General features: G+C 32.1%; 1 protein-coding gene across 4 annotated transcripts; it reads right to left on the minus strand.

Moving 5' to 3' along the window:
• Nucleotides 1–2,380: 2,380 nt before the first annotated feature.
• On the minus strand, nucleotides 2,381–10,245 carry LOC114403139 (calcium-dependent protein kinase 1-like). Of its 4 annotated transcripts, none has more exons than XM_028365916.1 (8): nucleotides 10,109–10,245; nucleotides 8,659–9,548; nucleotides 6,122–6,265; nucleotides 5,849–6,001; nucleotides 4,779–4,894; nucleotides 4,429–4,596; nucleotides 3,892–4,116; nucleotides 2,381–2,799 (listed from the first exon to the last, which is right to left on the minus strand). In XM_028365916.1, exons 2-8 carry the CDS (start codon nucleotides 9,467–9,469, stop codon nucleotides 2,677–2,679), a joined length of 1,740 nt encoding a protein of 579 aa, XP_028221717.1. In that variant the 5' UTR covers nucleotides 9,470–9,548; nucleotides 10,109–10,245; the 3' UTR covers nucleotides 2,381–2,676. The 4 variants fall into 4 exon arrangements, with proteins under 4 accessions (XP_028221717.1, XP_028221716.1, XP_028221720.1 ...); XM_028365915.1 differs by lacking the exon at nucleotides 10,109–10,245 and adding an exon at nucleotides 9,880–10,064; XM_028365919.1 differs by lacking the exon at nucleotides 10,109–10,245 and adding an exon at nucleotides 9,913–10,040.
• Nucleotides 10,246–24,601: the final 14,356 nt, after the last annotated feature.

A 24,601-nucleotide genomic window follows, 5' to 3' on the forward strand; every position in this document is an offset into this window, starting at 1 on the left:
TCACTTGCTTTCACTCATTCCTCTCCATCCCACACGCTCTTCCTTGTGACCCTAATCGACTCTGACGACTTCGAATCGAACACAACATCGATATTCGGCATCAAATCCGTCAAGGCGTCATGCAAATCCAGAATCTTGAACAACTTCTCCGATGACATACGACTTATGTTAATCACCTCGGCTAAGTTGAAGAGCTGAATCGCGAGACCTTTCACCATCTCCATGAAGAAAGCATCGTCGATGGAAGTTCCGATATCGTCGAAGATTTGCTCGTAGAGCTTCTTCTCACTCGCAAAGAGAGTTCTGACGCAGACCTTGGCGGCTTTTATCCAGCGTCTGATTTTGTTCCCGACCTGCTCCCACTCGAGGCTCTGAACGTCTCCGATGCTGAGCTTTTCGATGTGGAGCTTGAGGAAGCTCGTGTCCATAGAGGATTTTTGCACGCTGCCGTAGACCTAGATGCACTCGCGGAGGTAGCCAGAGGAGAGCATGCGCTCGACGATGCAGCGGAGGTCGTAGACGGTAACTGCTAGTGGAACGGTAATTGCTGCTATTAACAGAGTTGACGAAGGTAATATAAGAATTCAAAAATAGAAGGAATTTAAATTGGTTTATCTAAACAAGAAATTTGAAATTCAAGGAATTTAAATTGGTTTATCCAAACAAAGAATTTTAAAAATCCAAGAATTTTAATTGATGCATTTTAATTTCCCTGAATTTTAAACTCCCTAGAATTTTAAAATACTTCATCGAAACAGACACTTAATGTGTTTGATTTTACATTTTAAACTTGAGTTTTTCATGGGTTTTTTTATCAATCGAATGTAATTTTTTTCGCTTTTTTTCAAATGGAAGTACTTTTTAAACTATTTCCCAAGAGGGGATAGGTCTAATAGACTTAAATCATAACACCTGTTACGACTTTAATTTTTTAAATGAAATCGTAAATAATTTTTCGACTTCAGTATAATTTTTTTTTATGACTTCAAAGTCGTAAGTTTTTTTTTTGCTTTTACAACTTTGAAGTCGTAATTACGACTTCAAAATCATAATTTCTTTTTTTCATGCTATTTTTTTGTTTGTATTTTTTTGGTTTCAATTTTTTAAAAATTGTAAAAAAAATTATTTATTTAATTATTAAATAAATATTTTTAATTTTACTTGTTATTAGTTTTATTTAATATGTTGTATATTTTTTATGGTTTTATTTAATATGTTATATATTTTTTAATGTTCTTTTATTTATTTATTTTTAATATTTTATTTAATATATTTTGTATATTTAAAATGTAGATAATCTTGTAATAAAAATAGATACTAAAATTGTTTGAAGTTGGAGAGAGAAAGCTCTAGCTTATGACAACTTAATCCTTATGACTTTGTGATGTCAACTTTTTTACCAAATTAGATGATTTTGAAAATTATTTATCAAAGATGAGTGATTTTGATTCTTGACATCAATTATAATTAAAATTGATGTAGAAAAATAATTTTCTACATTGATTCTGGTTATAATCAATGTCACCAATCACTTTTCTACATCGATTATATTTACAACTGATGTTGAAAGTCAAAATCACTTATATTTGATAAATAATTTTCGAAACCACTTACTTTAGTAAAAATGTCTTGTGATGTCAATACTCTAACATTAAGTAACTAAACACTAAAATATTTATGGCCTTTTAAGTATGACTAAGTCAACTCATAAGATTAATCTCTTTCCTAATCAGGTGGGTTTGATTTTATTTTTTTCTTCATAAAAAATCAAACCCACCCATTCTTATGTTATAAGCTATTTTTTTACACCAATTCAATTTGGATTCAATTTGAATAACTTCAAATCGACCTACATTTGAAATAACAAAAGGAAAAGAAAAGGTGTTCTGTCCAACTTGATCCAACACCTCTCCTTTTTCCTTTTGTTATTTTAAATGTAGGTCGATTGTCAAGTTGTTGCTCATTCCTAAATTATATATTCAAGACTTAAACTTAAGATCACTACTTAAGTTAAAAAAATTCATATCAATGGATTCACGCACTTCTCAAGCCACCTGATTTGCCACATCTAGATCATTGCAAATGAAACAATTTTTTTTTTTTTTTATGTATGTACATAATTTTAGCTTATAAAAAAATAGAATTGTTACCTCCGTAACTCATTTTCTTTGCTTTTATTTCCCTATAAACAATTATTAAGAAGTTTATCTTAACTCACTTAACATAGCAAACATTAGAGTGTTGTATGAAATTCATTTTGTAGAGTTTTGTTCCTTTCTCGAATAAGGATCCCTATATCATGTTCACCATAACACCTCTTTTATTTCTTGCATGATATAAATATTCCCTCATAGTTAAAAGAGTATAATGAAACTGACCATGTTAAACCATCATTTCAGGTGTTTGCATTATTATGTGTCAATTCCATTGACAAATAATCAATTTCCTTTCTCACAGTAATACTCCACCAGATATCTCTTTTCAATATATTCTCGTAATTACAAAAATCCATTTAAATTGGACAAACAAAATAAATGCAAAGATGAAAAGGCCCACCTAAATCCCCATGCAAACACTTTGCACAATGAATAAAAAATCTTGAACCTTCAAAGTGAAAAGGAGGGATGTGTGGTAATAAAGAACACAAAAAAAAAATCTCAATGCTGACAATGAACACTACAATTTTAATGCTTCCCTGAATTTAATGCTGAAGCTATTTTCTAGGCCCTTCTTACCAACCGCTGGAAGATTTCCCTTCTGCATCATAGCCACAAACTCATTGTAATCTATGCGTCCATCCTGCATATGATAAAACATAGCTGACATTAATCATAACTCATAAGTGTATAGATTCTATAAAAGCATCAGATTCTTGCTAAAGGGAGTTCAATTTTAGAGCAAAACATTGAACATGGCACAATACATTAGTGTGATGGGTTTCAAAGTACACGCTAACAACAGGAACATCTGCATCATGATGCCACATTAATGATGTCCAAAATAATTAGCAACAGTGATGAATTCATTCAATTGATGCCTCCTTGGTTTTTTGTAGGTCAAACCAATTCTCTAAAGGAAGAGCGTTAATTATTTTTTCAGTCCTTCAATTTGGGGGTTCTGTTTTTTTGTCCCTGAAATTAAATATTTGGTTTTTAGTCGCTAAAATTTGAACATTGCACTTTTTAGTCCCCCTGTGATAAGTTGACAATTTGTGATGGTTTTAAAATGTAAATTCCAGTGGTTAAAAATAAAAAATCAAATCTTGTCATATAAAAACTGCCACAAATTGTTAATTTACCATGAGAATGACTAAAAAGAGCAATTTTCAAAAAATCAAGGACTAAGAAAAACAAATTTAAATTTCAAGGACTAAAAAAAAATCAGGATCCTCAAATTTAATGGCTAAAACAATAATTAAGCCAAAGGAAAATAAGATTAACTGTCAGCTGCAATAAATCTACTACAGAATTCATCAGTGTTCCTTTTTCTTTTTTATAATACTAATGTTCCTCTATTTTATAGGGTTAATGATGTTTTTAGTTCTCGTAAAATTTTAAAATTTTGGCTTTAGTCCATATATTTTAAAAATACCCAAATTTTGGTCCATGTATAAGGGGAAAATGTGTTGGCTTTGGGAACTAAAGGTTATGTATTTTAAAAAATACTTGAAAGTAGGAGGCTAAAAGAAAAATTTAGAAACTTTTAAAGGACTAAAAACTAAACATCATTAAACTTTTTTTTTAATAATATTAGTGTTCCTTTTAATCAAGGGAAATCTTGAGCTGAAGATATTAGAGGGGTTAGTTAGAAAGGATAAGAAAGTCAGGTAGTTCATTTGTACTCAAGTGAAATGAGTAGAAGAGGAACCATACAGAATTGTAAGGCACTTACATTGTCTTCATCAATTTCCTTGATTATCTCCTCCAGGCGGACATCTTTTATGCCAAACTCATCACAAGCCTGTTGAAGTTCTTCCTGAGTAATATAGCCACTTCCATCTTTATCAAAGTAAGAAAAGGCTGCAAATAGATTATCTTCTCTTTCAATTTTGTTGCGGTGCAATGTTGCAGCAAGGAACTCGCCGTAATCAATTGTCCCACTGTTATCAACATCAGCCTACAGTTTCAATGCATGGCCATTTGTTAGAGATTTGAGTTAGCCTAATAAACCAAATGCATTATTACTATGAATCTATGATAAAGTAAAAGTTCTAAGAGGCCATAACCCTTCTTCATACAACTTTGATTCAAATTTTTCTTTCATGTAAAAAAACAGCCAAAATGTATGGTGAAAATTAAGGCCACGTTTAATTACAGAAAGCTTAAATATTGTAAAATATATTCACTTCTCATTTATTTTGTGCACCATAATCTATGTAATACCACTTGTTTCTTTTTATTTTATAAAATAAGCTTAAAAAAAACTTACCGCTTGCATTAAATCATAAATTTCAGACTCCTTAAGATTAGCACCCACTCTTTTCAAACCAGCTTTAAGTTCTTCAAAAGTGATTTGACCACTGTTGTCTGCATCTATCATCTTGAACATTTCTTTTAAGCCAGCTATTTCTTCTTCAGATAAGCTCTCTGCGATAATCTGCAAAAAGTAAAATGATTAAATGAAAAGGTGCAAATTATAACATCCCATTTTCATCTTGCAGTCAGAAATTCATATTGGAGCACTATATAGTGCAAGTATCTCCATACTCAATTATATGTATCAATTAAGTCCAAATCACATAACAAATGACTTTCAAGCTTCCACATCCAGATACTTACTATAAGGGCCATTTTCTTGAGCTTGTTCATAGCAGAAAATTGCTTTAAGCGACTTAATACAGCAGAATCAAGTGGTTTGTCAGGAGCTACACCATCAACTTGAATCCAAGGATGACCTACAGAGAGTCAAACATATATAAGAAAGAAAAAACAGTGTTTCTTGGAGTGCCATATTATTTCAAATTTGGTAATGACGATTGTAAAATTTATGTCAGCTTGGGCTTTCCTATGAACCATAGAAATGGTTAATCCATGATAGCACCGAAGAACTATTATATTTCCCCTATTAAGGAGAAGCCCCATCAATCTTGTGATACAAAAAGGGCATAACCAATACACAAGCATCGCATGTTGCAGAGACATTATTTTAGCGCTAATAATACTAGTAAATGTTTCTATTGGTATATACATACACATATTAGAATGTTCTAATGTACAGAAGTGTGTTAAAATGAGCACTTGATCTATTATCTATGTCAAACATACTATACTTTTTTTAACACTGATAGCACTATAAACAATTAGAATGCACTGTTTACACACACACAATATATAATAGTCTTTATTGTTTCTTCTAACTACCATCGGATGATAAAAAGTGTTCAACATAAATTAAAGATCCAGAGGCAAAAAATGTTATGATATGACATGTCAAGAACATGGTTTCGGAAGTTAGTATATTACACAAATAAATCTTTTCATAGTTAGCACTTCTGGAATCTGGAGTACTGAGACTATTCAATGTCAAAGCATATTAAGACTTGTATGCTAAGAATCATAAATGGTAAATGTTAATATAGCTATTTTTCCCAGGCAGATATCTGGTAGCTATTTTACATAGATAGATAATTAGGATTTTGGCCTGGAACATAGAAGTTAGAGACAAACATGGAATATAAGACCTTTTCTTCATAAGTGACTAACAGCAATTGTCACAAGAGGTCCTTGCCAAACCACAAAATTTAACATCAGTATTGTTCAACACTTCAACCAACTCCTGCATCCTTGTATATAAACGAAAGTAATGCCAAGCTCATGACTGAATAATCAATTAGCAAAATAATACTTACATAATACTTGATGTGCAGTCAGCCGCCTTCTAGGGTCGCGAACAAGCATTTTCCTTACTAAATCTTTTGCACTTTCAGAAATTGAAGGCCAGGGATCAGAAGAAAAGTCAAGATCACCACGCAGAACTTGTTCAAATATTCCTTGTTCATTTTCTACACAACCATATGAACCACACAAAGATGGAGGGAAAATTAATAATCATGAAAAAAGGCATAAATTTATAAGAATAAAGGTCAAAATTACACTGTCCAAATAAATACAAAAGATCTCACCAGCCCAAAATGGAGGTACTCCACTCAAAAGAATGTAAAGGATAACACCAGCACTCCAAACATCTGCCTCAGGACCATAACGCTTTCGCAAAACTTCAGGGGCAACATAGTATGGGCTGCCCACCACATCATTAAATATATCACCTGGAAGTGAAAGATCATCGGTTTTTCTCCATGGAATCAAATTACTTCTTCAACTTGTACAAAGCTTCAGTTAAAATAATGAACAAGTTCATGACTCACATGATACTAGAAACCTGATAAACTGTATATCTATATCTATCTATCTAAGTGTTATTCATATACTTAAATTAATAAAAAAAAAGTAATGAAAATAAAAAAATTTCAATACATTTTAAACTAATGCCTAAATTGCATTTTGGATCTTCTTTTAATTTCTAATTCACGATTTTAGTCTTCAAATTCTTTTCTGCAATATTGGTCCACACCTTTTAAAAAGTGTGCAATTTTGGTCAATTTTTATATGTATGTTTTTCTTATATTTTAATTAATTAAATTATTTATTGATGATACTTTAAGTGAGTATGTTAGATCTAGGGTTCAATTTGACTAAAATAAAAGAAATAAAATGTATGCAAAATTAAAGATTGGACCAAAATTATAAATTTTTTAAAATTGGGATATAAAATTGTGTAAAATAGGAGACAAAAATCATAGATCATGATTTAAAATGAACAAAAATTACAAATTAGGGTAGATTAATTTAATAGATAAAAGATATTTCATGTAATTAAAATAAGAGACAATAAAAATTCTACATTATTATAGATTATGATTCAAGTTGTCAATCTACAATTTGTAAAATAATATATTAAAACAAGCACAAACATAATTTTACAAAACTTAACAAAATATAATTTTTTTTATTCTAGATACATATAATCCTAATTTATAAGACAATAATAATTAATAAAAACTATATACCATTTAGTATAGTGTCATGTTAAGAGTTTAGCAAATTCTTTCAAAGAGATTTAATTATTTAAGAGAGAAAATTTGTCTTATCTCTTCGAATAGATTGAAAAAACCTTGTTATTTTCTTAAAAAGCACTTATCATTCACTAAAACTAAATATATATTAATATATTAAATAATATAACATGGAAAGTTATGTTACTTCTGCCATCTACATTACGCATATGTTCACTTTCATTTTTATAACTCAGCCACAAAGTTCCCTTCACTTTTTTGTTTAACCATATGTTAAAAAAATATTATATGAAGGTGGGGGCCAAGTATCCATACTTATATATAGTTGGAGATTTTTTTGAGAAGGAGGCCACCGCCTATATATATATATATATATATATATATAAAGAAAATATGATTTGCAGTTCAAAAGATTTCATATTATATATGCTAAAAAATAAATGAAGAAAGATTTGGAAAATTAACAGCTCATCAGATCTAACACTAACTGCAGTATACAGAAGTCTACTTAGTGCATGTTTGGAAACCCTGCAGAGTGCAGAATCAATTCCAGCAGCAAAAATATGGTGGATAATTGAAAAAACAGAAGCAACAAGAGTTGCTTCATTGTAACCGTGAAAAAAAATTGCAGGCTTGACAGTAAATCTCAAAGAAAAACACATTTCAAATTTAAACTAGATAGTAGATACATATAAAATTACGGTAATTTTCTATGAAAAATCCATAGCACTTTAGCAAGTAATGCTCACAGAAGTCCTCAAAATCTAAGTAGGAGTTTCTGTTCTTGATAGGAACCTAGCATATAGTAGATGCAGAAGTCTTCTAAACTTCAAAAGATTTTGAACGGTCAACAAAAATTACTGATCCCTTTGAAAACTAAAAATTCTGTAGGACAAATGCAGTTAACAATTTCATATACAAGCAATAGCAATGCCTAGCATATCCTCAAATGCCAAGCACCTTGAAATATTAATTTAGTTCTATGAAAAATATTGCACATAAAAGATTCAGCAAATAAAAAAATTCAGCATCTGATGATATCTCCATCCCCACCTGTACTCCAGTCCTGTCTGAGTGTATGTGTTCAAATAAAAATTTATTGGAAGCTACCATTTAGGTCTTCAAAACGTATGCGTTTTCTAAATTTGGTCCCTCAAACTTTTAATTTTATCAATTAATTCTATAAATGTTTCAATTTATTACAACCTAGTCGTATTACTTGAATCTTAATGTTTCAATTCATCTCATCTTGCCCATGTTCATATAAATTTCCTACTCTTCTTATAGATCTTACACCATAAATTTGCAGTCAGACTAAATTGAGATAAACTAAACTTTTAGGGACCAAAATGGTAGCTTCTCTGTATTTATTTAAGGGCATCGTTAACATTAGCACTAAGGACTAATTATAATGAACTAAAATTGGAAGTTTTAATCCAAAATTTTTGTATTTCTAACATAATAAATGTTTTATTTCTCAATAAAACAGTTTTACTTTTAGTTGCTTAAAACCATCCTTAAAGACTAATGTTAACAAAACCATTTATCTAATCACAATAATATATAGTAAGACCATCCGGAAATACCTGGCTTAAAGAAGACAGATAATCCAAAGTCAATGGTTTTGAGAAGTGAATCCTCGTGCTGATTGATGAAGAGAAAGTTCTCAGGTTTAAGGTCTCTGTGCATAACACCAAGAGAATGGCAAGCTTCCACAACCCCAACTATAGTCCTAGTAAGCTCCGCTGCCTGTCTCTCGGTATAATGCCCACGCTGAATAATCCTATCGAAAAGCTCTCCACCTGCACATAGTTCCATCACAACGTGGACAGCCATGGCATCCTCATATGCACCCTTGATGGATATAACATTAGGATGCCCAGCCAAGTGGTGCATTATCTGAATTTCTCTTCTCACATCCTCGACATCATCATCGGTGACGAGCTTCCTCTTTGCAATAGATTTACAGGCATACTCCTGTCCTGTTGCCTTCTCCACACACAAGAATGTTGTCCCGAACTGACCCTGTCCAAGTTTTCTCCCAAGAGTGAAGAACTCCTTGAAATTATCTGTCTCTCTTTGCAACACAGAATCAACACGAAGCCCTGCACTAGAAACTCTCTTCACCGAACCACGTTTCTTCTGTTTCTTCTTATCCTGTTCCGGTTTTATTTCTGATTTTCCCTCTTGTTTGGCTTCTGGTTTCGGCATAGTTATCTGCTCAGGAGGTTTGTTTTGGACAGGCAAGGGAGATTCGGGAACATTAGTTGCTTCCTCTTTTACAGATTCTCTATTAGACACTGAATCTTCAGGCAATTGGGACCGCCAAATCGCCGCAGAAACTGATTGAACAAAACCATTTTTTGAAATGCTTGGACCAACACATGTGTTTCCCATATTGCTTCACACTGAATAAATTTGTGTTACTGCTAAAAATATCCAACTTTCATCCCTCGGATCTAAGAGCCTACATCACCTGTCAACACAAAATACAAGATCTGAATATGAACTTCAAGTCCTTGTTAATGAATATCTAAGTCAAACCCCATATACTGAACCAAATTTTTTGCCCCAAGCAGCAATAAATCCAAAGATTTAACACCATCCAACAAAAGGAGAGATATCTTGGACATGAAAGAAAATCTTTTTAATAAATTCAAAGATTTAACACCATCCAAAGAAAATCTTTTTATCTTTAGAAGAAGATTAAAAAATATTTAATAGCTAATGATTGATATTAGCATAAAGAAGGGATAAAGTAATGAAAATAAAAATAAAAAATAGCCAAAAGCAAGTAAGACTTGAACATCCAAGTTAGTGAAACGAACAAAGAATCGAACTTTATAGAACTTCAAGAGTAACCCCTTTGAAAGAAGAAACAAAAAATGGCATAAGAGAACAAATCAGAAACTAGTAAGACCAGAAATGAGCTGAATAAATTAGAGAGTAGGGTGGCTAGAAGAGAGAGAAAGAGAAAAAAGTAAAAGAATGAAGCATAAAGAAAGGGTAAAAAGGTGGGAACAAACTAGAGTTTACCTGGTCAGTTGAGGTTGATGATTGGCTTAGATGGATAGATATACAAAGCCTTCTGGTTTGGTTTGTTTGGTATACTTTGGTTTTGTTTGTGTTGTCTCTCTTGGACCAGGCTCCACTACTTCGTTTCGTTTATTTCTATGTCATGTTGGCTCGTCATTTTTATATATTGTTCTTTTTCAACGCTTATTTTGTATTGAAACGAGAAAAACTAAATTGGAAATGAATCTTCTCCGGATTCACTTTCTCTTTTTCTACAAAAAGTGAGATGTGAGATAATGAGTAAAAAGTGCGTTATTTTCTGTATAACGATGAAGGGATATTAACACATATTTTAGTCTTAAAAAAACTTTATTTAATATTTTTATTTTTAATTAGATTAAAATTTTCATTATATTTTATAAAGTTAATTGAAAAATTAAATGAAAGTTAAAAAATTATTTTATTGAATCACAAATTTTTGATAAAATTATATGTTAAAATAATTAAAAAAATATTATCAAGTTAATTTATTCCTAATTATAAGTAAAAATGATCAGTTTTTAAACATGAGTTCAATATTTTTTATATCTTTAATTTATTGTTAAACTCACTCATTGAACTATGAGTAATAATATTAATGATACTATCACTTATACTTATAATATATGAAGATTTTGGGAATAAAATTTATAATATATGAAGATTTTAGGAATAAAATTTAAATTTATGTTAATATTAAACGTGATCACTACTTTTTTAGTCTTGATAATATGTATTATGTTACTTATATAGAATTACATGAATAAATCTAGAATTTTACATTTAAATAAAAAAGATTAAAAATAAAATTTAATAAATGTTCAAAAATAAAAAAAAATAAGTATAAATATTAAAACCTAATATTTTAAAAAAATATTATTTTAGCATCTAAAAAATATTAAAAGTTAGTCGAAAAAATTCGTTTATCAAATCATTAAAGTAAAAAAAAGTTAAAAGCTAATTATGTCTCAGCAATCACCTCTATATAAAATAATTTATGTTTACTTTAAATCTACTTTTAACTTTTATCAAAAAATAAATTAACTTGATAAAAATGTAAAATTAATTGATTTTTAGTTAAAAATTACTTTGATAATTTATCTTTAAGATATTAAAATGTGGCATTTCCATTTGTTTCTTATTGTGAAATTGTCCTGATTATTTCTCTGTGTTAAAAAAAAAGTGCATGAGAAGCTAGTGGCATTTCCATTTGTGATATTCTAATATTTAAGACATTTGACTTGTTTAGATTAGCCTCACCTCATTACTTGTTTTTTGTTTAATTTAAGGTACCGCGTCCACCACCATGCCATGGCCCATCACATTGCATTTTCAGATTTTCCCTACAAACTTCGTTCAATCAAATCAATAACGGTGTATTTGACAGGAGGAAAAGAAACAAGTTAGATGAAAATAAGAAAAAAAAATAGAATACAATGAATAAAAACAAGTGAAAAATATAGTACGTTTGAAAAAAAGAAAAAAGGAGATGATAAATAATTTTTTTACAATCAATTTGATAATCAACGATTATGTTATAAAATTGATTTTTTTACATAAGACAATCGATTGTCGACAAAAATAATTAATTATTAAAAGTAAGAAATTAGGGGTATGCACTATGCACAAGTTGCACTCATTTGGCTTATGTAAAATTAATTCTAAATCAAATATAATTATCACTTTACATATATCATTAATTTCTTCACTTAAATATAATAAGAAATTTAATAATAAATATTAACAAATTAAGACATTTCATAACATTAGATAAAATCATAAATAATTAAAATAAATAAAAAAGAAAGTGTTCACGTTAGAGAACGTCATTGCCTAGGAAGGAGACCTCAAGTGAAACCTCTTAGTAAGCTTGTGTCCTAATGTGAACCTTGAGCAGAATATTGGCACCTCTCCAATTATCGTGGTCTTCCTCTAACAGTCAAGTGTGATCCCCCTATTCCTAGAATGCCAAGTGGTTATTGTTCATTGGTAGAGGATAGACAAGTGGCAATTATTCATTGGCAGAGGACGTTTATTTGTGGGCGATAGGATTGTTCTTTCACCTCAAGTGTTAGGATCTTGTATCAACCTTGCTTTGCTGCCACGTTACCATGCATGTACTGTGGAGTCGTTTTGTCACTAATGTGTCAGGGTTTATAGGAGTTAGAATGTACTATTTGTCAGGGGGGGGGGGGCGACTCTTGCTATATGATAGGTCATCCTTAGGGTCATGTCATTTTGTGTGTCTTTATCTTGTTTGTCCTTGTGTATTGAGTCAGCCTCCTAGGGATGGGAGGATGTTCCACATTCCCTAAATTGCTAAGGTTGCTAATATGAAAGAATTTAAGTCATGAGTTGGTCTCCCAGGGAGGGAGGATGGTCCATAGTACCTTAAGTGCTAAGATTACTAAGGCATAAGCACTTTAGTTGTCCATTCTTACTGATGAGTTGGCCTCCCAAGGACGGAGGACAATCCATAGTCCCTTAAGTGCTAAGACTACTAAGGTGTAAGTACTTTAGTTGTTCATTCTTACTAATGAGTTGGCCTCCCAATGAGGGAGAAGGGAAGATGGTCCACAATCCCTCAAGAGCTAAGATTGCTAAGGTGCAAGCACTTTTAGTAACTATTTGTCACTACCTTTTTTTTTTAAAATTTGAACTCTACTTTTATTCCCTGTGCGCATTTCGTGTAATGGTCGTCACTTCATTGTCCCATCAATTTGCATTGGAAATTTAAATCTGTCTCATTTTCTGCTGATTGATTAAGATGAGCATTAGTGGGCTTTTGAAGTTGGGCAAGGGTTGCTGATTTGGTATTGGAAATTAAAAGGGAACTGTTGGATTTTATGTCGTTTGGAGTGGGAAGCATGGATGACCATTGGATTGTTCAATGTCCGCTGAACAATAAGTAGTGGTCTAATTAAGGATGTGTCTTTGGTTCTTTGAAAAGGAGTGAGAGAAGTGCTTGTGTTATACGCTTTTGGATTTTAGATGGTTTCACTGCAGAAGGATTTGTTTCTACTGGTAACCATGGCCAAAGGTGCGTGTTTAGTTGTTTGTTTTTGGTTGTTGGATTGTGTTATTGGTTTTGTGAGGTTGATCTCCTCCTTCTTTTTGCTTTTTTTGATGGTATGTTGGAGTGGGTGACTAGGTTTAGGGTTCGAGTTCTCTATTTTTAAATGCTTGTAATGTAAATTTTGTTTTTAAACTCCTTGGGTCGTGATGTTGGATGGTGCACATTTTTCAGACGACGTTGTTGTGGGTAGGGGCGTTAGTAAAAGCGACGAGTCTAGTGGGAATGTCACAGTGTCATTTTTCAAATCGATGGTGTAGGATTCTGCTATGAATGATGATGAGTAGATGCCTAGCAGTGGAGGAGATGTCACCGATGAGGAGAGAGTTCCTTTTAGTGTTGGTTTTTATGAAGGGGGAGAAGAGTGATAGGGAGGATGATTCCGACAAGTATGGATGGGTAGATAAGGCTATTTTGAAATTCATACGATGTTTACATCAAAGGGTCTTTTAGTAGGTATGAGGGAGCAGATAAGTAAGGGTGGGGATGTTAGGGTGTGTGTTGAGCCTTGTCGCCTAGACGAGATAATATGTGAGATGCCACCGAAAGGCTCTGATGATTCCACACACATACACACACACACACATGAAACGTTAAGGCAAAAAATTAGGTATTCTACTTCTATTTACAAAGTTTCAATATTCTGTTTAGGAAGTGTTGAATTTTGCACCCATACAATTGCTTTTGAATGCTTGGGCCTTTGTTCGTGCTTTTGAGATTTTGTGTAAGGATTTAGGCCAAGTTCCCACTGTAAATGTGTTTTTCTATTCTTTTTTTTTTTTTTGTGAAGGATATGAGGAAAGTTGGTTGGGTCTCCTTAACTAGTCGTCGTGGGAAGGGATTATTGCAACCTTTTCATGGGAGTTTTAAGGGCTATAAGGATAAGCTTTTTAGAGTGAAGGATGGAAAAGGGTTGTCCTCTTTTGTTTACTGATATTGATGGGCAAAGGAATTTTCCTTTGTAATGGACTCGCGATCCTATTGTGCGCATGGATGTCAATTGTCAATTTTTGGAGGATAGTCAAAAAGTGTTAATTGCTACTTTGAAGAAGCATCCTATTGTGTCATGCAAAAATTTGATTAAGTGTGATGGCAATTTATCTTTGCTCTTGTGCATTCTAATTGTTTACGTTTTGACTTGACTTTTCTGTGATTTTGAAATGTGATTATCGTGTTTTGTAGGTGTTGTTGCTTCGGTGATCAACGATGCAAGGTTAAGAAAACTGAGTAGAAGAAAGGAGAAGGTCACTACCTTTAATGCAGGTGCTACTGTGAAACAACATTCAATAATTGATTTTTCCCTTTCGCGTGTTGTGGAGGAAAGGAATAAGAGGAGGAAACATAACGACTCTATTGATCGTGAGGTGAATTCAAGGTCTAAGCCACATCTTTTGCAAACTCAATTTTCTTTCCCTATTATAGATGGTGATGTAAGTTGGCGTGAGGCTTTTGCTTTTGAGGAATTTGAAGGTGAGGAGGGTGTGCGCTCTATATGGAGTAAGACTTTCCCTATTCGTGAGATCTTAGACCAAAATTTTGTGGGGGTTAGTGATTTGGCTAAACTGGAGAAGGTTGGATTTAGTGATACCTATAAAGCCTTGCAACATATTGGTGTTGGCGTGGGGGTTATGTCTTGTTTGATGGAGTAGAAGTATGGCGACATTGAGAATCAGAGGAAATTGGTGACAACTCAAGTTGGAAAGTTAAATGGTGAAGTGTCAAGGATAAAAGGAGAGGTTAAGAAGTATAAGGAGGAGGCCTCTTCTTTGTCTAATGAATTGTCTACTTGTAGGAAGAATGTTGCCCGAGTTGAAGAATTAGAGCAATCATCGGTGGAAAGGCAAACCAAGTTAGAATTGACCACTGAGGATTTTGAGAATTATTCTACTAAAAAACTTCGTCTTGAGGGGAAAGAGGCGAGTTTATATATATATATATATATATATATATATATACACACACACACACACACGTAATAAAAATTTCATTTGGAAAACTATAAATCTTTATGTTGAATTAAATAAGTGCAAATATAAAATGATGTATTAGTCTCCATACATAAATAATGTAACATAAGTAATGTCACAGTAAGATAAATACAGATACAACTCATAAGTGTCTAAAAGTAAATGAAAAAGTTATACATAGCTGCTACAACAAAATGCATACACTTGGAGAAACCATCCCTTAAAATACATCAAAATAAGGAAAAAAAAAAACTAAGACCAGAGCATACTACTACCAGCCTTAAAGTACCGAATTGTATCTGGAACATGTCCTCGGGAAGATTGTCATACTCCTCAAATGAAGGCTCTATTTGACACAATAGTTCTTTGTACTCCTAAATCTCCTCGAGCATCATATTAGAATGGTCTCCTTTATCCTTGATAACTTTAGCTATGCCCATTGGCTCATGCGGTAGTTAAGAGCGTTGCCCTATTTTTTGCACCACACCGGAGTTAACAAGAACTCCAAGTCATGACAAGGCTCCTTAAGTCGAAGGTAAATGTGAATGTCTTCATTGTAGCGAAGCTTTGAAGAAGATGTGAATCCCCACAAAATGTAGTAGGTTATAGTATAGTCAATAGTATTGAGTGTCGCATTTCGATGTTCTACTAGCACAACATGTATTTGGGTGTGACATGTATAACACGTAGTACGTGTTACCTCACACATGGTCATACCTATTCCCTTTGTGAACTATGTTAGGCTTGTAGGGGCACCAACATTCTCGACGTCATCGATACTTGAAAACTGTTGGTTGTAGGGGTGAGTGCTCTGCTCCTCAAAACGCCACAAACAAACAAACAAGGAAATACAACCTACTTAAGCACTACATGTGGTTTTTCTAGGAAAACAACACTCTCGAGATCCTAAGTGCATAACTAACACGCTTGCCACATAATAGGGCCTAACCTTTACAATTACGTGGATGACAGTTGGAGTGATTACCACATATGTATACAACTCCCAACTCCCAACTCAAAAAGCATAGTCTCAGAACCCGTTAGGAGTAGCAAAGTGAGGCTTGTGAGTTCCCTATGCCAAATGAGTGCATCAAATGTTGGATGGTCACCACTAGCTAATTCCCTTAGGTTCTTTGAACCTCTCCATCCACTATAGTCCAGTGTATCTTTATCCACCATCCAATTTCTCAATGAAATCTCACCTACTCACAAATGGAATAGAACCATCAGTTCCTTACTCTCGATTTAGTGCTCTTGACTTTTGCCACCGCATCGTGTGTGTAGCCCTCATGTCACATACATCAACAATCTCATACATCTAAACAAAAAAAAGAGAGAGATTAGACTCAGGCCTATGTACAACTCTCAAAGAACCAATCTTTGCCCTCAAGTGGTAGAAACCACTTGTCACACAAATATATTGAACAACATAATGGCTATAATTATAACTATCTAACATTCATAACAAATAATTTGCCGAGGATTGGACACCCCCTAACCTAGACCACAACACGTACAAATAGAATAGCAATATACGTATACAACATAATGTAAATTCGCACACCACACATAATTTGTCAGAGTTCACACTCTGCTGGTCTTTATCATTCAACAATAACAACAATTATTTATATGCATTTTGGTAGCTCTATTAGCAGAGAACTACCACAATTCCAAACATACAACAATCATCAGGTTTTACAATTTATCCCAACAATAATCTAGCAAGTTGACAAACAATTCCAGAATAGATAATCATAAGGTCACTTCATAGGTACAAATTACTAAGCTTTCATGTTACTAGTTATTCTTCCAATTTCAACAATTGTTTGTCTAAGACTATTAGTTTACAAATATGTTTGAAACTATTTTTAGCCCTCCCTAATATTTCCTTAAGGATTTTCTATGTTCAAAAACCATTTTTGAGCTTAGAATTACTAAGAGAGTCATCTACTGTCTGAAATTAAATTGCTGTCCAATTTTGCAAAGTTTTGCTCCTAAACTTATTTTCAATTTTCTAGGTGTTCTGAGATCGGGTTTTCATAAATTTTACATGCTACCCTATATTTTCACACCTATTAAACTCATTCTTGAAGGCAAATATTTAACAAAAACAGTCTGTATAATCATAAAACCAGTTTATTTTCGTGGCAATTTAGTCCTAAAAAAATATTCCTTAAACTTGTTTCATTCATAACTTTTACTAGAAAACTTTGATTTAGGAGAAATTTAAGGCTAACCCTAAGTTTTGACATTCAAGGAACTCATTTTTAACCTTAAAATTTCAAGAAAAACAATACATCATACAGTTCCAGCCAAGGCACTAGCTACGAATTTGAACATCAAAAAAACATTCAATGAAGCTGTATTTGACTTGACCTTTCTTTGACTCTTATTTTCTCACCTTAACTCAGTTTTGGTATTAGGAAAATAATTGGGCTTAATTGATAATTGTTGCTTATTTTCATAATTTTGCTAGACTTATATGCCTTGTGTAGGACCTATAGGATGCTATAAAACTCCAAGTGGAGCATATGAGTAGTCCATGGAGAGATAAGAAAAAGAGCTACAATTATGTTAGAGATGAGCTTGGGCTAATTCTTCCGTTTTTAGGGTCATTTTGAGCTTGGAATTCGGATCCTCTGCACTTGGATTTTGGGCTGAAAATTTTGGGCCTTTGCATTGTGTGATTAGCTTAATTTGAGAGATTAGTTAGGCCTAATCAGAACTTATCCATTACTTCTTATTAGTTAGAGTATATATTAGTTTACTTAGTATATTTTCAAATTTAGTTAGTTAGTTAGAATCATTTTGTGCAAAACTGATTTTTAGAAACTTTTAGTGGAAGTTTTAGATCAAACTCTTCTCTCCTTTTTCTCACTTTTTCTTTGTATTTCTTCATCTCTTCAACTTTTTTCTTCTATTCTCTTGCTCAATTTTCGTTGTTCTTTCATTGGTGATGACTATGGAAGGCTAAATAACTAATTAATCCAAGGATCCGATTCAAGCAATGATGAATTTGAGTTCTAGTTAAGTATTTCGAATTTTGTTGTGAATGTTCAACCTCTTCTCTCATTCTATTTTCGTATTCATTAATTTGAATATGTTTAAGACTGGAAATGAATTAGCTAATTGATTAATTTCCTAATTCAAATCCTAATTACAAATTAATTGGATGATACTTCAATTTGATTTGTGATCTCAATTTAATTAGGGATTAGTTTGATTGAATTACCTCTAATTAGATTGACTAAACCTTCATAATAGGATCATCATCTTTAGAAACTATGACAGTTCAAATTGCTTGGATTTGTTGAATTGGATTTATGCTTCTTAAATCTATTTCATAATCCTATCAAATTTTGTGATTCTATTTCTGTATTTCAATTATCTGCAAACTACTCGACGAAATCCCTTGCTCTGATTTATAAGTGGATTGAAGTTGGATCCTAATTGGATTATGTCTCTGAGTCTACCTAGGTTATGCCTATACTGTAGAATTGTTGGAATTCTAGTTTGTTTTGAGAGGATTCGACAATCGTTATCAGGTAGGCCTAGTTTTTATGTTGTATTTCTTTTGTTTACTACCTTTTGAGTATACTTGGGAAGTATTTGGCATTATTTGTTTTGTGAAGAAACCTTTGCCTATTGTTAAGGCCTCTTGTACTTTTATGAATTCATGACTTGCAACGACTGTGTTTTTCTACTTCTCGCTAATGTCTTTATTGACGTTATATCTGCCTTGCGATACTTTTCTTTGGGTGAGTGTAACAACCATCAGCTACCCATTAATTCTTATTTATTGTCGGTAGGTGTTAGGACTTTTGGCAAGCATACCAATTATAGTTGTAGGTTTCACATTTATAAAAGAGTTTGTCTCCATAGGGACTTGAGTTTACTTAATTCATTCGAATAAAGGTGTTTAATAGTTATGTACAAATTTAATTGAATGTCATTGGTTTTGATTTGATTAACTAAAGACAACTTAAAGTAAAAATAATGGGCTTACGGAAATAACGGATATACAAAAAATACGGAAGTTAGTGTGTTGGAAATACGTAAATTATGAAAATAATAATAACGACTTGAATCAATTTAAGAAAACATAGGATTAGATTTCATTGTTCATACCCTTAGTATCCTAATAAGATTAACATATATAAATCATTTTCTAACATTATTGATGCACACATAGTTATCCCAAGTTGATCCCTCGCACTTGGAACCCAAGAATATTTACTAAATATCAATCCCTCGCATATGCAGTAAATACCCCAGCTTTACAATTATATTCTCACGCTTTTTGCAATCAAAACGTTATGCTCTGTTCCTATCAACGTAACGTAAAGAGTAAAATCATTCGGTTCAAATTCTAAGATTACTCCCTAGTCTCACTTAAAATCGAATTTCATGACACTAGTGATCAAATAGAATCAAGCATTACGAGTAGAATGAAATTACCAATAATGAGTAGAAAAGATTAATACATATATAATATCAAAAGAGATACATAAGGGTACAAAGATTACATCCAATTCTTAAGAAAAACTAACTGATCATTGCGCATAGCACAAGACTAACAAGAGAAATGACGATGGAAGTGATCCACGGTCATAACTCTGCAGTGCCTTAACTCCATTTTTCCTCTTCTCTTTCTTTTTCTGCGTTTCTCTATGGTTTTTACTTCAGCTGGATTTTGGTTCACTTTAACCATGCATGGCTATTTATAGAAAACAACCAAGGAGTGCAGGGAAATTCGCCCAGGTGAGTTGTAGCTTGCCAGAAAAATTGTGGCTTAATGGTGAAGGTATCCACTCGCCCAGGCGAGTTGCTTGCTTAAGGCTGAAGTTACATCTTAGCCCAGGCGAGCTGGATGCTAGCCTAGGCGAATTTAGTGTCAGAAACCTTCATGAAAAGACCATTTTGTCCTTCCTTTTGGCTTTGTTTTTGAATCTAACAAACAACCTTCAAAACCTACAAAATCATGAATGAATCTTTGATAAGTGCCAAATTTTAGTTTTTTTTTGGGATTAAATTGTTAGCACTTATGCTTTGATTGTAATAGTTTTCTTATAAACTACCCTTAAATCTAGTTGTTTATATATATATTGTACATTTACTAATATAGTTGTTTAAATATGAAAGATTCATCCATGACTTTGTAGGTTTTGATGGTTGTTTGTTAGATTTAGAAACAAAGCTAAAAGGAAGGGCAAAAAAGTATTTTCATGAAGGTTTCTTACCCCAAATTCGCCCAGGCTAGCATCTAGCTCGCCTGGGCTAAGAGAAAACTTCGGCCCCAAGCAAGCGACTCGCCTAGGCGAGCTCCAGCTCATCTAGGCGAGCTAATACCTTCAGCCCTAAGCAAGCAGCTCGCTTGGGCGAGGTTCCCCTGCACTAGATGGATTTTTCTATAAATAGCCATGCAGTGGAAGAGAAGAATATATACCAGTAGCCTGAAAACCAGAGAAAAATGTAGAAGAAGAAGAAGAAAAGGAAAAGTGAAGCTGATGCGCTACAGAGTTGTGACCGTGGATCACTTCCTTCGTCATTTCCCTTGTTAGTCTTATGCTCTGCATAATGATCGGTTAATTTTTCTAAAGGATTGGATGTAATCTATGTACCCTTATGTATCCCTTTTGATATTATATATGTATTAATCTTTTCTACTCATTGTTTGTAATTTCATTCTACTCTTAATGCTTAATTCTATTTGATCACTAGTGTCATGAAATTGGATTTTAAGTGAGACTGGAAAGTAATCTTAGAATTTGAACTGAATGATTTTACTCTCTACGTTACGTTGCTAGGAATGGAGCATAACGTTTTGATTGCAAAAAATGCGAGAATATAATTGTAATGTTGGGATATTTACTGTATATGCGAGGGATCAATATTTAGTAAATGTTCTTAGGTTCCAAGTGCGAGGAATCAACTTGGAATAATTATGTGTGCATCAGTAATGTTAGAAAATGATTTATACATGTTAATCTTATTAAGATACTAAGGGTATGAATGATGAAATCCAATCCTATGTTTTCTTGAATTAATTTCCATAATTTCCGTATTTCTGGCGCACTGAATTCCGTTATTTTCGTATTTCCGTAAATCTGTTATTTTTAGTATTCTTTTACTTTCAGTTAGTTAAACCAAAACCAAATGAAATTCGATTGAATTTGTACATAACTATTAAACTGATAACTTTTATCTGAATGGATTAAGTAACTCAAGTCCTTGTGGAGACGAACTCTTTTATAAATGTGAAACCTACAACAACAATTGGTATGCTTGCCAAAAGTCTTAACAAGTTTCTGATGCCGTTGTTGGGGACTTGAGTCATCCACTTAGTTCTTTCGGATTTAAACTCTTAGTTTGATAGGCTAATTTCCTTTGTAAATTTCTTTTGATTTTGTATAAATTCCTTCCTTTATTTTTTGTACCTTTGTACTTATTGCTTTCGCTTTAAATTTTGTATAAATTTTCTCTTACTTTTATTTTCACTAACCTTATTGCTTTCGGGTTATTGTAGTGTGCTCTTTTTTCCTTTATGCGAGGTAAAAAGCTAGAGGATAAAATGCCATTTAATCCGGAAATTACCAAGACTGGAAGGAAGAATAGAAAGAAAAAGAAACAAGCAAACACTAAAACACTAGGTAAGTCTTCTTCTTTTGATTATCTTTCAACTGATAAGCCACTAGTAGAAAATAACATGGCTAAAGATTTTGGCACAGACATTTTGGCCTTAGATTTAGTTTTTTCTCAGTACTCCAATCCTGTGGGGGAATGGTCAGGGACAGATTTATTTGTAGCAATGGGAGCCTTAGCCACCCTCACTTTCTTATCGTGCATGTAATATTTCTTACTTTAGTCAGAAAAATACTTTATAATTAGAGTGAGTTTGGTTATAAATTAAGAGTATTTTGCTACCTTTTGTATACTATTTTTTAATAGGTTGTGTACCTTTTGTATGTTGTGTATCATCGCTTTTCAATCAATGATAATTATTTAAATCCCATTTTTCTTTTTTCACACTTCATATTTCTAAAACAACTAACTAATGAAGACAAAATTACTTTGATATTACAAGTTAACACAATTTTACTCAGCCAATTATTTGAGTTCAAAAACACTTAATTTCAGTTTCAAAATTTTGAAAAATAAGTTAAACATTGTAAATAAAATAATTTTACATTATTTTCTAATTATAATTCAACATATATAATAAATTAAATTTATTAATTTTTATGATAACTATATTATACTAATCAAGAGCGGAACCAGGTGTATGTGTTTAGGGGCAGCTGCCACCACTAGGATTTTAAGGCTCTTAATGTTTATAGTTAAGAAAAAGAAATCGCCCCCCCTAGGCAGTCCCTTATAATATTTATCAACTTCATTGAGACTTGTCTTTTGTGTTATTATAGTATATCTAATAATTCGGTTAATATTTTTTTACCACAATTTTGTTTTACATTCTATATGACCAAATGGATTAATTCCAATCCATTAACTCAAACTCTTTTTTTTTTACTCTTAGACACTATTTCTTATCTTGAATTTAATCTACTTTATAATTAATCAAATATTTAATGTTTTAGCAATCATTTAAGTCACCGTTTCAACATTCTAATCTAATTCATATAAAAGTCCTTTGCTTAACGTTGAATTTACATATAAATATTACATGCTTTGATTTTAATAAACTTCTATATGAAAAATGGTTTACGCAATATTTTCTTAGGACCTAAATATTATATTCAACTTGCTATTCTAAAATAATTAAATATTATTTCAGTCTCAAATATTGGTGTATTTAGACTAAAAAGTTAATGTTATTTTATCTTGACTTACTAAATTAATGTTTAGATGTTAGAATATCATGCTTACTATAAATTGTTGATGATGATTTCTGATATTTCAAACAGAAAAATTAGTTTATTGGATGCAGTACTTTGTGCATTATTTTGTTTTTTTTTTTGGCTAAAAACAATATTTTCAAAAGTATCTAATTTGGTAAATGACCATTTGTTACAAACTTGGCAATGTTTTCAGGAGAATATTAGACGTTGTGTTTGCATAATATATGATCCATCAAGGTCCGATCAAGGTGTTCTAGCGTTAAAGGCCTTGAAGCTTTTTGACTCATTCATGGAACTCTATCACAACAATAATTTTACTAGAGAGAAGTAGTAATTTTTTTGGATGTCTTGTGTTTAAGTTGAATCACTTGATTTCTTATTTTTCTATTTTTTGAAATAGATTGAGGGAGAAGAACTTATCATGGGTGGATATCTTTGAGGAAACACGGGTAAGCTTTTCTAAAATTTGTCTTTCTCTTAAGTGGGTTTGACCAAATAGTCCTTCATATAATGAATTATTGTTTTTTTTCTTTTAATTTTTTTTAATATGGAATGCTTGTACTTACTAAATCTTAAGAAGTAAGTTGATTGAAATTTTGAAATGATTGTTAAACACATCTTTCATGGTGAATTAGAATGATAATAGTATGTCACTTTTGTTAACACAACAATTAAGACTGAATTAGACATGCTATTGGCGTTAAGATTAATAACTTTTTCATGCATATTATTGTATGGAAGTGTATTGATTAGATTTGGAATATTTTTGTAAGTCGTTTACTCAGTTTGTGATTAATTTTGATAATGCTTCATATATAGTTTATATCTAATCAAAGGTTCAAATTCTGCTTTTATCAGTGCCCTTATGACAGAGCTTGAACCTAATACTCTAGTCAACCAGGTGATTTATGATCTTTAGTAAAAATTCTTTTTGTCGTTTTATATTTAGTTTGTGTTTACATATGTTGTGCCATTGCAGTGTGATTATGATCATTTGCAATTGTCAACTAGTTCATTAATGGAGAGGAATACAATTTTTTTTATTCAATGCATGGATGACTTGTCACTAGAACATCAAAAGGTTATATTAAGTCTTCATTTATTTTGTGTGTTATTGTATTTAAATGGATTTTTTTTAAAAAAAATCATTCTAAGACGATTCTCTGAAAAACTATCTTAGAAAGTGTATCATTCTAAGATGATTTTTTAACTAAGAACCATATTAGAAAGATACCCTTCTAAGACAATTTTTAGCTAAGAATCGTCTTAGAATCATATCTTTTATTCTAAGACGGTTGTCTATGGAACCGTCGACATCTCCTACGACAATGATTAATAACCGACGTAGAATGCACAATTTAACCGACATATAAAGTCTTTTTCGTAGTAGTGAAACAACATAAAAACTCTTTATAAATAGGAACTTTTCATCAATATTCGTCAAACAATCAAAAACCCCAATATCAAAACCCAAACTCAAACTTTCATTTTAAACAACATGATTCATTCTGAAGCAACCTTGAAACCAATCCATAACAACTAAGCATAGAAAATAATAAAGTTTCCCTTACCTATC

The sequence above is a fragment of the Glycine soja genome, chromosome 20, assembly GCF_004193775.1.
Source record: "Glycine soja cultivar W05 chromosome 20, ASM419377v2, whole genome shotgun sequence".
Taxonomy (NCBI): Eukaryota; Viridiplantae; Streptophyta; class Magnoliopsida; order Fabales; family Fabaceae; genus Glycine; species Glycine soja.

Coding starts and splice junctions, on each gene's coding strand:
- LOC114403139 (XM_028365916.1), bottom strand. CDS start 9,469: ATGGGAAACACATGTGTTGGTCCAAGCATTTCAAAAAATGGTTTTGTT. Junction 6,266..8,658: donor ATCTGTCTTCTTTAAGCCAG/GTATTTCCGGAT, acceptor TTTCACTTCCAG/GTGATATATTTAATGATGTG. Junction 4,117..4,428: donor TTTATGATTTAATGCAAGCG/GTAAGTTTTTTT, acceptor TTGAAACTGTAG/GCTGATGTTGATAACAGTGG.